The sequence below is a fragment of the Harpia harpyja genome, chromosome 8, assembly GCF_026419915.1.
Source record: "Harpia harpyja isolate bHarHar1 chromosome 8, bHarHar1 primary haplotype, whole genome shotgun sequence".
In the NCBI taxonomy this organism is placed as follows: domain Eukaryota; kingdom Metazoa; phylum Chordata; class Aves; order Accipitriformes; family Accipitridae; genus Harpia; species Harpia harpyja.
Window position 1 is genome coordinate 18,177,296 of NC_068947.1, and position 16,111 is coordinate 18,193,406.

General features: G+C 41.7%; 1 protein-coding gene across 6 annotated transcripts in view; it reads left to right on the forward strand.

The window, feature by feature from the left end:
- The window catches only part of GRIK1 (glutamate ionotropic receptor kainate type subunit 1), a 174,383-nt gene that overhangs the window by 139,357 nt on the left and 18,915 nt on the right, over positions 1 to 16,111 (forward strand). For 4 of the 6 annotated variants that reach the window (XM_052793922.1, XM_052793924.1, XM_052793923.1 and 1 more), the window contains 5 exons: positions 1,301 to 1,414; positions 2,611 to 2,814; positions 3,444 to 3,667; positions 8,922 to 9,040; positions 13,811 to 14,028. In XM_052793922.1, coding sequence (XP_052649882.1) covers positions 1,301 to 1,414; positions 2,611 to 2,814; positions 3,444 to 3,667; positions 8,922 to 9,040; positions 13,811 to 14,028 — 879 coding nt within the window. Of the gene's footprint in view, positions 1 to 1,300; positions 1,415 to 2,610; positions 2,815 to 3,443; positions 3,668 to 8,921; positions 9,041 to 9,581; positions 9,984 to 13,810; positions 14,029 to 16,111 lie in introns of those variants that run through there. The other 2 variants (XM_052793928.1, XM_052793927.1) reach the window with 2 other exon arrangements.

Consider the following 16,111-nt stretch of genomic DNA (forward strand, 5'->3'; position numbering starts at 1 on the left):
TGGTATCCAGGGACACAAACCCAAAGTTTGTGTGAGATGATACAGTTATTACCCCAAATCCACACCCAGCAGGCACAAACTAATCTGCTGGGTTTGGCACAAAGGCAATGCCTTCTCTGCCTTAGTTAACAACCAAAGAAAAAGAGTCCAGCCTGGGTCTGAAATGACTGAGCGAGCATCTGACAGCAGATACAGACCTTCAGTACACAGGGCAAGTCAGTGGGCTTTGTCTTAGACTTACTTGGCAGCTTTGCTGGCAATCCCAGCAGGGAGGATCTGAAAGCAGGATCCCTCCTGGGTAGAGCTGAAACATGCTGGCAGAGCAGCACGGCGATGCAAAGGGCTCTGTGGATGGCCAATGTCAGTCCCCCAAGCCATCCGTCTGGTGATCTCCACAAATATCCAATACGAGCCAAACTGCCTGAGCCAGCTCCTTGCCTGGAGTTTTCTCGCATCAGCCCTCAGCCATGCTGTGTATGTGAATCCAAAGGCAAAAAAAACCTGAAGACGCTTTCAGACTGTGTTTATGTTAAGTAAATATTTATCTGAATAAATCAACATGGTTATAATTTCTGCCCTCATAAAGTGTAGATCCAAATCCACTGAAATCGTGAAGATCTTTCCCTTGAGCCTTTAGATTGAGCATTAAATACTGGAATTCTTCACTATCTCTGGGGCTGGAAAGGCATTTGCCTCTGGCCACTTATATTTACTGAACAAATACTGATCAGTGCATGAAATGGTATCACCTTGCTAGCTCTGGCATATATAGTAGTCAAGAAATGACAGAATAATCTTTGCTACACCTGCTGAAGGCACAGCGGAAGCAAAAGGCCAGTGCATCCATCAATCTGCTTCAACATATTTATTCAAGCTTTTAATCTGTTGTATTGGAAGAGAGAGGTCTTGCCATATGTTTCAACTCTACCATTTACAAAATTCAAAAAAATCCTCAAAATAGACATTTGACATTTTTTAGCAGGAAACAAAGTCAACATGTTCCACTTTGTAGCAAATTGGCTAATACACCACCGTATTGAAATGCCTTCTACTCTTACAGCTTATTCATTTCCACCTGCTTTTGAAAGGGCGGTATGTTCCCTGTGTTTTCTAAATCAGCCATTTGACGTTGCTGTCTTACTCAGACCTACAGCCATTTCCCTTCTCTAGCATTTTATGCTGCTGGTGTCTCCTTCTGTGGTGACTAGAGCCAGTACACTCTTCCTAGGCAGTGAGCATTTAGGGAAATATTTTGGCTAGCTGCAGCCAGGCAGCCGCTCACCTGCTCTCTTCTGTGCAGATTGGGATTTGGAACTCATACAGTGGCCTTAACATGACGGACAGCAATAAGGACCGATCGACCAACATCACGGATTCCTTGGCTAACCGGACACTTATCGTCACCACCATTTTGGTAAGTCTCACTGGGTGGAGGTGGCACCATCAGCTGTGCTGTGGGATGCCGGCATTGCTGACGGTGGGTTGCGGGGCTCTCCGCAGTCGCCTTTGCCGCTTCAGCCCTGCGCTCCATGGTCTTTCCTCCACACTAAACAATGTTTTGTTAAACTAGCCTGTTTTCAAGCAAATTTTTTGATTTAGACTCAGAATCAACATACACATTCATCTATCCAGAAGATTGATTCAAAAATACCCCACTGCCAATGAAAGACTCTTGGGAACCTCTGCCTCCAAAATTGTTTCGCTTGCTTCAATATTTCAGAGATGAACCCTGCGTACTTTTCTTCCCAGAAGAACTGACACACACAAATACTCAGCTTTGTAGTCAGTGCTTATACCTTCTTCCTTTTTACTGAAAATGAGATGAGGAGGACTGAAAGAAAGTAGCAAACAGTGGATAGACAGATTGAGTTATGTCCTTACTATGACAAATGGAAAATATGCAGCTGGGTATTCACAAGTTTTTCTGCCAGGCCAGTAATGCCACTTTTTTCAGTTATTCTGCCTAATTCCTCAGGAGGAGGAAAAGAGCTCAAAGGCTCCCTCTACACTCCTTTTCCAGAGTTGCCAGAGGTCTTTTGCCACATTAAACTGCAGAAACCTGCTTGCCCAGATCTTCTATCCAAAATCCTTTAAAAAGAAAAGCAACAAGGTGCTTTGCAATCTACCTATGCTGCTCTCCATTCTTTCATGTGAATACCTGCTCAACTCACCGCTATTTTGTACATTTGAAGATTTTTTTCAATAAAGATTTATTTCTCACAGAATATAAAATTTTAGGTTCCCCTTATGATTCTTTTTCTGTTATTTAGGCTTCTCTCTCCTTCAGTATCCCTTCCTGCCCCTTAGGGTGGGACAATGTAGAGTACAGATGTTGGGTCTGATTTTGGAGCTGCGAAGCACTACTTTAATTAAAGCTCCTGGGAGCTATGAATGGTCTGTTCCAGTGAAAATTAGGGCCCTTATGCTTATCACTAATTGATTCAGTCAATTTGTTAACACACCTAAAACAGCTTTTAATGGACATGGTAAATTACTGGTTTCCATCTAATTGCAATCCATTTATAAAATATTAATGTAATTTAGAGAAACTGATGTAATCCGAAACAAACCTCATTTCTGTTGCTACATGTCTACTGTCTTTTTCTACAGGAAGATCCCTATGTTATGTACAAGAAGTCTGACAAGCCCTTGTATGGAAATGACAGATTTGAGGGTTATTGCCTGGACTTATTAAAGGAGTTGTCAAATATTTTAGGCTTCATCTATGAGGTCAAACTAGTTTCTGATGGTAAATATGGAGCCCAGAATGACAAAGGAGAGTGGAACGGGATGGTCAAAGAACTCATAGATCATGTAAGATTGAATCCCTCTCTCTTTATTCTCCTTCCACCTGTGGTATTTTATATGAAGCCACCCCAAATGAAATGTTTGCTTTAGTTTTCATTTTTTTACAGCCTCTGGTCTGTCTTTATTTCCACTTGTCAGAGTAGGAAGTCACATCAGTATGTCTGAACCAACAGTTTGCAGGTGTGGGGGGGAACCTCCCCTGCTGCAGTGGGGCAGCAGGCACTGGGCTAGCACGGGTGCTGCCCACCCCTTGGCTACAAACTCCAATGGCAAAGGCTGAGCTTCCAGCTCACCGCTGCCCTGTGGCAGCCTCTGACCCGTGGACATAGTCCCTGCCCAGACGCTCTGGCAGTCCTCGCCCGCGGTCTGCCCTGTGGCACAGGACCGAGCCCCGTGTCCCTGGTCATACCTCTCCTACTCATGTGAAAGTCACAAATGTCCCTCTGCCTGCAAGAAGAGGAAACAGAGTACTGTTTACACAATACTACCCTAACAATGTTAAATTTTGTTGCACGCTTCAGATTTATAGTCAAATTTGGTTTAGTTTTTAATACTTGGGGGGGAAAAATGGAAGGAATAGTAGCGCATTTGCTGAACATGAAAAAGAATGAGTATTTTCCCATTTGTGTTTTCAGAAAGCTGATCTGGCCGTTGCTCCTCTCACTATTACCTATGTAAGAGAGAAAGTAATTGATTTTTCCAAGCCCTTCATGACGCTGGGAATCAGTATCTTGTACCGGAAGCCCAATGGGACAAACCCTGGTGTTTTCTCCTTTTTAAACCCTCTTTCTCCTGATATTTGGATGTATGTTCTCCTAGCCTGCCTTGGAGTCAGTTGTGTCCTCTTTGTCATTGCAAGGTAAGTCGAAGACATAGTTTTAGATGCATCCACATTAACTACCTCTCCTCCCATAGGTGTTGCATGGGCTCTGCAAAGTAGATACCGTGTAATACTATCCTAAGGGTTTTATCCAGTCCTAAAACATTATGTTCTAGAAAGTCTCTTAGTATTTTCACATCAACACTGCTATCACTTTTATATATTGTGATGTGATGAGATTTTACTTTCCTTAAGGGCTGAATGGAGAGAAATATCCAATGAAATGTGTCAGCTTTTCTTTGTCAGTACATAACACCTCAGCAGACTACGTGTTGAAAAGCAGTTTATATTACTTGCATGTAAGCGCTTCTCTTTTCCACTAACAGTGCATATAGTTAAAACGTGTGAAAGAGGATGTGAACATATTTTTGCTGAAGGATGTTAATTAGCTCAGCTAATTTCCCCTTGAAAATACAAGATAATGTGACTGGGAACCTGAGGGGACAATCTGCAAGGTGAAATATGCCCAAGGCTCTCTCCCAGCGCTGTCCTGAGGTGCATCCTGCCTGTCAGTGGCAGGGTCCCAGTGATGTTCCTTATTCAAAACCAGCAGGAAATAAGGACGTACACACTGCTTTTCCAAATTAAGCCAAAGCTCATCGAGTTCTCAAAGGCAGGTGTGCCACAAAGTTTCTGGACCAGTGGACCACAGTCACTTCTCCAGAGGGCCAGCAGAGCACTCTATACCCTTATCATTGAACTTTACCTTAAAAACTCTAGACAGCTGATATAGTTTCACAAACTGGGTGCAAGCTACTTATCGTGTCCTCAGAGACCCTTGACCACAGTCTGGGAGTCAGTTGCTCCAGGGCTTTGAACAAGAGTAAACCAAGCATGAAAGAAAATGAACTTAGAAACTTGTCAGAGGAAATTGGTCTTTTGAGGCATACTTTTTTCTATACTCCTGAATAAACCTGGACTCTGAAGTGGCATAGTTATTGTCCTTTTCTTCAGATAGTAGCCTTGGAATTTTATTTCTAACCCTGTTTATTTGATCTCATCCTATCCTTCATTTTTTCTTTTTTATAATTTAAAACATAAATATTTTTATTAATGCTTCACAGAGATTCATGCTTTGGTTCTTTTTGCTGAGGATCCCTAATTAAGCCTTTCCCCACTTCTGTTATGTATTGTTTTGCATATACAGCAATATATTCCACATTAATAAAGTAAATGGAAAATAGCCCGAGAAAACTTTTATACTATGAAATACAAGAACTGAAGTGATGTATCATTGGAAGTCCGCACATTCACATCACAGCAAAAATAACAGAAATGCTTCAGTTTTTATTGCAAATGATGGCATTCAACTTTAAAGAAGTCAGCAATAATGTATATATTCCAATGTATACATACATATACCTCATTCAAAGGTCGTCAAATAATTGTAATCTGCATCATTATTTCTGATAATGTAGCACATTGTGCCTGACTGCCACTTCTGTGTGAGCCAGGTCAAATTAAGCTCTTGCTGCTCTTCCTCCAATTCACTGTTTTCTTTTAATCAAAAGGCACAGCCCTGCAAAACCTTTACTCACACGAGCAGTTCTGCTGAGAGTGACTGGCCTCGGACATACATTTCTCCGTGGTCCACTGAACAACCCTTGTTCCAGGTGGACAACCTATGTGAATGCTTTGCTTGTTGGCATGTTTCTATACTGGTACCAAAGTACAGAAATATGTGGGATTTGCTTTTTCCTTTAAATTGCTGAGAATGTGAAGAAGGAGGAGGGAATTAGAGGAGGAGAGGTCATGGGTTAACTTATTAGTGTTGGCCCTAGGTAAAAGAAAGAGTTTATCCATCCCTGGCAGCTATGGGACTGTATACAATTAGTCATGACTTCCCACAAGCTCTTGCAGTGGCTCACTGTACCATAAATAATAACTCTTACTATACGCAAATCATGATCTCATTCATGACTAATATTAAATCTGCTCGACTGTGACAGATTGACTTTTCTGCAGTTGCGTGCCAAGACTAAAAACATCCCACAATCCTCTCCACCTCAGAACAGGCGGAAGGGAAAACAAAGCCCAAGTTACCCTTGGTGTTTCTATTTTTTAAAATAACAGCATCAAGTTTGCAAAAATAAATAAGCATCAGGGTCCTCTGCTCACAGAGCTGCCTACATGCAGGTGTGTGGCCAGGAGCAAACAAAAGGGAAATGCACAGTGCTCACAAATCATCAGCTGTGAAACCTGTTTGCTTTTCTTGGCTGTTAAATATTGCTCCAAATCACAGTGTAGCCTTTGGGTAAATCCATAAGTTCGCCCTGTGTAACTGTGTTATGTTTTATTTCCGAAATCTTTCTAAAAAGCAGTAGTTCCAGGAGCAGCGTAACTAATGAAGCCCGATTTCCCTACAGATTTGTGTCTCATGGTGGACTGTGATGCAAATTGAAGTTTGTTTGTCTGTTTGTTTGCTTTCCCTGCAGCTGAAGGACTTGTAGGCGATCTTTCCCATGTGGATTAACTGATACGTAACGAGTTGTGAGCTCATCCTGAAGCTTCTTTCCTAGTGGGGATACTAGTGCAATGTTTCACAACACTTGCAGGAGCATAATAACCCCTAAGGCCTCTATCTATTTGTCAAATGGGCTAAAATTAGCTAAAAGGCTTACATGTCATTAGAGGTATAGACCCCCCCACATTCATAACACACAGCACAAAACCTGACTTGTAACAACTTAAATATATCAAGTTTGCATATCATTCTCACAACCCACCTATTTTAGGAAAAGAGGAAATGAGTGTACTAGTTTAGCAAAACAGTTAATATAATTTTCTGAATGTTTATTTTTTTCTGACACAAATGCTTTGTTTGAACTGATGCCTAAAAGCAGCACCTAATTAGATCACAACTACATAGGCTGAAGAAGTACACAAAATAGTGTTTACTTGTCGTCTTGATTTACTCTAGACTTTATAAATTTTAATTCAGTCCAAGACGCTAAGCCATTCTTACAGTCCACATCTAGACCTGTTCACATATCCAAATACATCAAGATTTCGGTAAGATTTGCCAAGGGTTTCAGCAAATACTAGTTAGATTGGTTTTAAGAACCTCAGAAGCATCCACTTTTTAATGCTGCCACAGTAAATTAGACAGTTAACAGTATTTTGACATCAGTTCATGGAAGACAAATACTTGGGAATAATTTTCATAGACTGGGATAATCATCCTGTTATTTATTCAGACTTTTCAGCAGCTGAATAATTTCTCATTTATCTTTGAGCCTTATGTATAGCCCTGGCATTGTTACATTAATTTTTAAACTCAAACACTGAAGTTTTTATCGCTGTGAAGGGTTACAGACTGACAAAGCTCTTTTCCTAAGTACACTGGCAGTGAATGAACAAGGTGTTTTCTGCCAAGATTGCCCTTTACTGCTAATGCCATATCAGCTGTGCTGTTGATGTCAATGATGGTAGAGCTAGGTAGCTGAGGTAACCACCAGTGGTGAATAATGCCATACTGAGCCTATATAAAAGGGTGTTTAGATGACCTTGAGCATCTCATCTTTATCAGAAACCTCAGCGTAGCTACTGCTGAGGGCCCAAAGAGGGAGAAAACCAGGGGAAAACAGCCAGGAGAACAGAAGGCCTGAGCAGTGAAATAGAGCTGAATTGTAAGCCAGCCTCTTCTTAGAGCTCAGCACAAAAACAGAAGCACAAGAAGAAAATAGGCTTTTGTTTCAAAGTGAAAAAGAAATGTATACCCTAGTACCACATTAAAATATATACCCAGAGCTATAAAAATCCTTCCAGTCCGGCAGAAAGAGTTTTGCTGCCAGAATTTCATTGCCACTTCCTAGCAATCACTGCTTTGCTCTTTCGGTGATGGGGAAATTTGTGTCCAACCTGCTGAATGTGGCTGTTGTCTGAAACAATGCAAGATCCCAGCCTTGGGCTTCCCAGTCAGGTCAGGCAGAGTTATTTGTATGTCTTCTTACTGTCCTGTGTTAACACTCTGGGACCCTGTGGGTGAATGCTCATCATGGGTCCTCTTCACTTCTATAGCAATTGGCAGCTCAGACAACCTACAGGTCCTAATTCTGGGTCTCTTGTTAAGGATGTGTTTCCACTGTGTCTGCACGAACTGAGTTGGGCACAATGTCGTTACTACAGAACAGTTGCTTCCATTATTCTAGCACAAATTTGAAACATATAACTTGGTGATTGCTTTTCTTTTAACTGGCGTATGCAGAACTGTTGTATCTTGAACCCGAAAACTGTGTCTTTTGTTACAATTTTTAATACTATCATACTAGTTATGGTAATATTGTGCAGCTAATGGCATCCTAAGCTACATACTGTTTCAATTAGTGGGTTCATTATTATCAGAGTTCATTACTTCAGCTAAGCAAGGCACTCTGCTTGCAACTGTGCATAAATTCAACACTTAATTGTATTGTTGAAACAGTAATTAAAATGTATTGGCATGACATTGTCAATTAAAGCTATATTCATAAACTTCATGAGAAAGCACACAGCAAGCCACGCAGCAGTGGGAAGCAACAGCAAGCAAGGTACCTTGGGGAGAAACGGTCCTTCAAGTAGCTCTGCCAAGTGGTGTGCAGAGCAGAAGGGGCACGGTTTGCAGTTGCAGGATGGTGGGCGGGGAATAGAGCAGAGTTCTTCTGCTAAAGGCAATCCTCTGCGTAATTCTCTCCCAGCAATGCCAACAACGTGGCCCTAGGGCTTTCAGGCACTGCAATTGCACCCGAAGGCCTTCAGACGATGGGCAGCCTTTTCTTCCACTGCCGTGGCGGCCTCGTGCAGGGAGAGCACGTTCAGCATCCAGCATCTCAACCACAGACAGCTAACGAGGGTTGCCTTTGGAGGGCTGCTTCTCCTTCATTATTTTCTCAATGCTTTACCAGGGAGCAGCCACGTGGCTTCCAATTGTCCCCCTGCCCCTGCAAATGCCTGTCTGTCTGTCTGTCCGTCCATGGTGCGGGCAGGGAAGCTGTGGGGCGTTGCGGCAGCCTCACCCTCGAGGGAGCAGCCCTGTGCTAGGTGCGGGACTGTGAAAGCAGCTCCTGGCATTGCAGCGCTGCTCCACAGCTCGCACCAGGCAGCTGCGAGACGTCCCGTGGACAGCCTTTCAGCTGAGGTTTTCTTTTTCTTGTTGCCTTCGTTAAGTCCTCACTTTGTGCGTTGTTCAGCAGGTTTGCTGCCACTGTGTGTACTCTATTTGATGTTTACAGATTGTTTCTGTTAACTGCCACAGGTTTACACCATATGAATGGTATAACCCCCACCCGTGCAACCCAGACTCAGATGTGGTGGAAAACAATTTTACTTTACTAAATAGTTTCTGGTTTGGAGTTGGAGCTCTCATGCAGCAAGGTACACCGGTTACACTTCGTTATCGCACACGTCCCACAGTCTGCTCAAGGGCTTCTGTGCTGGTAAACTCCACCCTCTGTAAATACAACGTGTACTGTAAAACCTGATCTCAGAAACTAAGCAATAGAAGAAAGGAAGAAAACGACGTGCCACTGCAACCGGGAGCAGGCAGACAAGAGGAACCTGTGAAACCCAGAATAGGGCTGCAGCCAGAGGAAGGAGGGGAAGCAGCTGAGAGAAAGGGAAGCAGGCAGGGCCACACGGCACTTTCTGGAGCTGAAACATAAAATAATCACAAGAGGGATATGAAGTGCTTCATGCTGAAGTTGAGTTTATTAGTATAAGAGGTTTGGCAACAGGAAAATGTTGGGCTCCATCCCAACGGAAACAGTTAACAGCCTTAGCTACCCTAGAAAAACTGTTATGACTGCCAAACAAAAAAAGATGCTCTTTCTTCAGAAGGGTTGTTAAGTTTGTGGCACTTGTCAAACACTTTGTCTAAAACCAAAACCAAACCTTTTTTTTTATGGCTTTTCTGCAGGTATGAGTCCCATCCTTCTGTAAACGCATCCAACCCTAGAAGCATTAACTTAACCCAGTCACAAGTCCCTGTTGCTGATGATTTTGGAAACAGCTGACATTTTACTCATTTGACAAGGGCAGTGAAGCTTACTCCATATGGGAAGTCAAACAGATATGTGTACTAAACACATTTGTTTATGGTGTGTATGATCTAAGGTTTCCAATTAAATCACTATTCACCAAAACTGGGGTCCACTGAAAAGAATGGAAATATTTTCTGACAAATATTTCAACTTGAATCAAAGCTGAGCAAAAAAACCCCACCCCATGACAACAACCAAAAAGGCAATCCAGAGGAAAGCCCAGCAGAACCTTGGTATTAAATTCCTAAACATTTAAGTAAGGAAAATAAAACCATCTCTGCATTCATCCAGGTACAGTTTATTCTTCCCTCTTTAACAGACATGAGTAGCAGTAAAAAAAAAAAAAACCCATGAGGAGGATTTTTTTCCTAGATATGGTAGAGAACAAAGTTTGATTTGTACCTAAGATGCACTTGCTTCTATTGGTGCACTAATGTATTGACAGGATATAGAGTTTCCTCACAGAAATTACTTTGAAGGAGGTTGCATGAAGGAAGAGCCGTTCTGTTTTGCTTTTTTGTTTTGTTTTCCTTCCAATTTATCAGTAAAACACAGGCTGAGGTTTTACGGTATCAGGCAGGTGTGTGTATATAACTGTGATTGCCCTGTGTGTGAAGTGCCCCAGGATTTTGTGTTTCTATGTACTGCCTTTTTTGGAGTTTACCATCATCCACAGCAAACTGTGGGATGCAGTGTCTGCTCGTTACCACTACCTTGGGTACATGACAGTCAGCCCCAACCAGACTCTGCTTGTCTTTCAAGAAGGTTAAAACCAAAACAAAACAAAACAAAGAAAGAAGGAAAAGAAAGAAAGAAAGAAAGAACATTTGTAAGGCAACACAAATGTTTCCATGTACAAACTTGTGGTGCGTGTGATTGTAAGTGCATCATCGTTAATGTGAAGAGTTTAAACATGATGTGAATGGTTGTGAAACTCTGCAACTAGTGTTACGCTCTTTCTTGTTGGCAGTAGCTGCTTGTTATGCTTGATTGGAAGACACTTGTTATTAAATTTTAAAATGTGATGATCAGACTTTCTCTTTTCTACAGAGCGTGAGCAAAGTCTGGATCAGGATTGGCTGTCATGTCTGCCATAAAAAGGCACTAGAGAGACTTCAGCAAGTATTGTCTCTGACCCCGAGTCCTGCTAGCAACATTTTTATTTAGATGTCACTTCCCCTGTTTTTCCCCTGAAAGTCTCAGATGTGTTATGCATACTCTGAAAGCATCCAAACAGGGCACATTTCATCCAATTCATTCCAAGAAACTATCACTCTCAGAAAGGAAAGCTATCTGTCAGAGCCCCGGTTCAGCTGGGCAATGGGTCAGACCAGGAGTATCTGGTTAAGGAGAACACGCAGGGCGAAGCTAGTGAGCGTGGAGCATATATGAACGTTTTTTTGCTGGAATCAAGGCCCTCGAAAAGGTGAACATTGAAATAATTGTGGGAGTGATCAAAAGAGGTGCTGGGCCCTCTTGGTTCAGCTGGGAGCAGAGAGTGCTCAGAACCTCACAAAAGCAAAACAGTAGCTCACTGCATAATTAATAGATTGTGGCATTTTGAGCTTAATTGAACTGAATGTATTCTGCTGCTTTTTCACAAACAACTTCTTGCTAGGGGAAATCGCAGGAGATTTGGCATCTCACCCCACAAATTCAGCACACAGAGCTTCTACGCCTACTCCCTCATGCTGCTGTAAGGCTGTGCTGGCAGATTTCATGGTTGCTTGTTAAGATATCTGCAAGGTATCTGGCTATTATGGATTACTGGGATGTATATGTCAGAGCTAGGTATTGCATCAGAGTCCAAGTGTAGAAATTATATTTGTCTAAGCTGTCTAAGCTTAAAAAAAATAATACCTTCAGGATGACCTGAATCAGCACTCCTAGAAGCCAGCTTTAGCAGGTCAACCCCAGCTTAGAAACACACACACACTTTTCCTGAGGGCAACAATACAAAAAAGAAAAAGATTTTATTGATTTTATTGTATTAAAAAAAATCTAATCTGAAAAGCAAGAAAGTACAACAGACCACAAACATAAACCCAGAAAGAGCTACAGCTCTTGAAACAAGTTGTCGTGGTTTAACCCCAGCCAGCAACTAAGTACCACACAGCTGCTCGCTCACCTCCCCCCACCCAGTGGGATGGGGGAGAGAATTGGAAGGAAAAAGCTAAAACTCGTGGGTTGAGATAAGAACAGTTTAACAGAACAGAAAGGAAGAAACTAATAACGATAATAATAACAATAATAAAATGACGATGATAATAATAAAAGGGTTGGAATATACAAAGCAAGTGATGCACAATGCAATTGCTCACCACTGGCCGACCGATGCCCAGTTAGTTCCCGAGCAGCGATCGAGAGCCCCCCTCCCCCCAGTTCATATACTGGGCACGATGTCACATGGTATGGAATACCCCTTTGGCCAGTTTGGGTCAGCTGTCCTGGCTGTGTCCGCTCCCAACTTCTTGTGCCCTCCCAGCCTTCTTGCTGGCTGGGCATGAGAAGCTGAAAAATCCTTGACTTAGTCTAAATACTACTGAGCAACAACTGAAAACATCAGTGTTATCAACATTCTTTTCATACTGAATCCAAGACATAAGACTATACCAGCTACTAGAAAGAAAATTAACTCTATCCCAGCTGAAACCAGGACACAAGTACATTTGGACTCGAAAATTTCAAGTGAGATTTTTTGCTTTTAGACTGCCGGCTTAATTTGAAATCCATGCAGCACCAGGGCTGCACAGGGCTGCACAGGCAGAGCATCTGCTCTCGCAGTTTGGCAGTCCTGTCAACCTACTCAAACCCTTGGGCTATGCTTAGCTTTGACCTTTAAGAGACATGTCTATATGTTTACAAAGCTAGAAGTTAAATGTGTTTGCTGGTTGTTTGGAAAGTTTTTGCCCTTTCAGTCTTTGGCCCAAAAGTCACATTCAGAGTTTTTGCAAAGTCTGAAAATATCCTCTGTAAGATGTTTAAATTTCTTACAGAAATCATTAAAGAGCTGGGGAGAGATAATATGTCAACATGTTTTTCCAGTAATAGAAATATGTTTGTCACATCAAAAGCTTTACATGCTGAGATCTCCATTCACAGGCACTTAGTACTTTCTTAAGTCCACCCTTCATCAACAAAATAATTATGCAAAGACTGAACTTTGAAGTCAAAACTACTCCAGTGGCTGTCTAAGTGCTTTGCTGAACCAGATCCTTGAATCCCACATAATGAGCTAAGTTCAGTGGGGATGCCTCTAGAAAAAACAGCACAAAACTTGCATCAGAATTATTAGAAATATGAGTACCTGTGTGGCTTAAATACAGTTTATCTGAGCTGTTTAGAAGCTGTTTCAGTGCACTTAATACCCACACGTGCTGTTCTGTGGGGTTTTATGACAATGGCAGATCACTTCTTTGATATTTTTTGGTGTGACATGCAGGCAGATCTGCTAAAACCTTTTCAGCGATTATGAGTGTTAAATACACTGTCCAAAACTTTTCATTGACCTGCAGATCCAAAGGATATGTCCATTCACCCTCTGAATTTTCAAATGTAAACCATATGTTTGTAATAAGACATGTTCTGAGTTTCGAGCTCAGGTTCACACAGGCTGATGAGTTCACTGGAACCGTATTGATCACCCTGTTTCTGCTTAAGGTCTGTCGACAGGATGCACAGGGCAGGTTTCTCTTGTAAGGTACTTCTGCCAGGTAGCTTGTAAGCAGAATAGCATTCTGCTAAAGATCTCTGGTTAAAAAATTGATTACAGTACACTGGCAAAAAGGGATTCAGGAAATGGACAAAAATACTAGTACAGCTTGCTGGGGATGTAAGAGTGTAATATCACAATGAACATTAGCTCAGAGATGTAATGGGTCTTAGACCCAAGGATAATTCCATTTGTCATGTATCATGGCATACATCACCTTCACAGTGTGTTACCATTATAAATGTTAGCTGTGCATCTGTGAGGTTACTGTTTAAATCATTTTATCATACTACGGCTCATAAAAGCATTCTGTGCCTAAAAACAGTCTGTAGTATCAGGAAAGGCATCTTTCAGCATCATTTTAATATGATTGTTTTGATGATATTGTAACAGGATCAGAGCTGATGCCCAAAGCTCTTTCTACCAGAATAGTTGGAGGAATATGGTGGTTTTTCACCTTAATCATAATCTCATCTTATACTGCCAACCTGGCTGCCTTCCTGACTGTGGAGAGGATGGAATCCCCCATCGATTCAGCAGACGATTTGGCAAAGCAAACCAAGATAGAGTATGGGGCTGTTAGAGACGGATCCACAATGACCTTCTTCAAGGTAAGATGGCATCAGCCAGCTCTGTACGGTCAGACTGACTCATGGCCCTCCAGTGATAAATGGCGAGGCAGAATCACAACATTTGAAAGGATTAGCGTAATAGGTAAATACATCATTTTCCCAAATCCATAGAGGATCCTTCAGCAATATTAATGTAAAAGATGGGAGATTTTCCCCCAAGACATATGGAGAAACAATCTGATGCTGTACTGCTGTGAGGGGCAAACCCATGCCTTTGATGGGAGCATCTGAAGGGAACCAGGGCATGGACCTGGGGACATTCTCCTCCAGGTTGCTCCTCAGGGTGGAATCTCAGCTTCTTCCAGCTATTTGGCTAAGATCACTTCTGAAGGTCACATTTGTACCACAATAATACTGCAGGCAGTCAAAATGCAAGTTTGTTTGTCCCTTTTTTAAAATGGTCCATGGTCAATATTACACAGACTAATAATATATGGGCCACATCATACACACATGAACACATCAAAAGATCATTTTCTGTGGCTAATTACTTTGTAGATAACTGCATTCTTTATTTTTTCACTGTTAGTATTAATTACATACAAAATGGGTTAATATCTCATAAAATGTCAACATAAAAGCCAACAAGCTATAAATATAGGATATACGCACAAAAATCCTGTGATGATTAGAATTAATTAGCAGCTTCATTGGTAGTCTCAGCAGGGAAGTTAAGCACTGTATGAACCCGTATCATGCTTTTCACTGTAGCATCTAAGAATGGTGTTTATAGACAGTTAAATATGCAGTGCCTTTGAAGAGGGTGAGACACTGTGGGGAAGCAGCATGTGGGGCAAAATAACACTCGTGCCATGCACGAGCCTTCTCCCCTGCTGCTCCAGCCCAAGGCCCCTGCCCTGCTTTAACCACAAGCCCTTATGCTTCTACACGAGGCAAAATGCTTACACACAAAAAGGATCTTGGCTAAAGTATTTGGGTCATCTCTCAAAACGAATAATGCTCATCAAGGATGTTTCAATCATGTAATAGATCTGATGGTAGGCTATCCCTGCTGGAGCTGTCAAGGGTGAACTGCCCTTGTAATGGCTCTCGTGTGGTTGAATAGAAATGTTTCTGTGCTGAAAGAGATGCACAAACTACAGTATTTTTCAAAGCCTCATTATAGTCATTTCTTGAAAAGATGAGCTGAAATTTCCATTAAGATATGCTGGGAAACCCATCTGGAGATATTCCTGGAAACTGCATAAGGCAAGTACTGGACTCTCATCAGGAATATAAGGCAGGAGGAAGCAGCTGTGCCACCTTCTGAAGGGCTTTGGGAAACTCCCTTGGTCTAAGAGCTCTTCAGTGCCCAAAGATGGTCACTGCCATTGCTATTCCGAAGTCAAATTCAGCATCAGAAAGAAAACTTCAAAACCTGTTGCTTCCGTGTTCTTTAGAGGAAATAGCTTCTGAATTTCAACATGAGAGGTTCAGAACAAATTTCTAGAGCTGTTTCCAGCTTTACACTGACTTTTTTGCACCATTAATCCCTGAGGTTAAAATTTGTGGGCTTAAAAGAATGTAAGCCTTTAAAAAAAAAAAAATCAGACAAGTTGATTAAGTATTTATATGCTATACATGCTAGCTTACTTATGCCTGAAATACACGTGTACACAAACACAAGTGAAAGGACAGTAGTTTTTGTACAGAATAGAGATGGATTCTCTGGCAGAGTGAAGGTGACATAGTGAAAGTTGCATGAAAAATACAATTTATCACACCTGTAAACCAGTGAGACACAGTGGTATATAAAAGGTGTTATTATTTTTATTACACAGCCCTTCAAAATCCTCACAAGATTAGGATTTCTTTATGCTGTCTAAAACTTAAAAATAAATCACAGAGTAGATCTCTGTACAATAAATACGATAGATACTTACATATGCAAAAGGAAGACTGGGTGCTCTGTGAGGGCATGACTTTGCCTCCCTTGGACTGTAAAATACTGCACATACTTCTTGAGCTAAGTAAACACACACACACACACCCCCAGTGAGAGACCCGGGAATTAGGAGAAGGCAGGAGTAAGGGTTTCTGGGCAGCAGTTACTCCTGTTCCT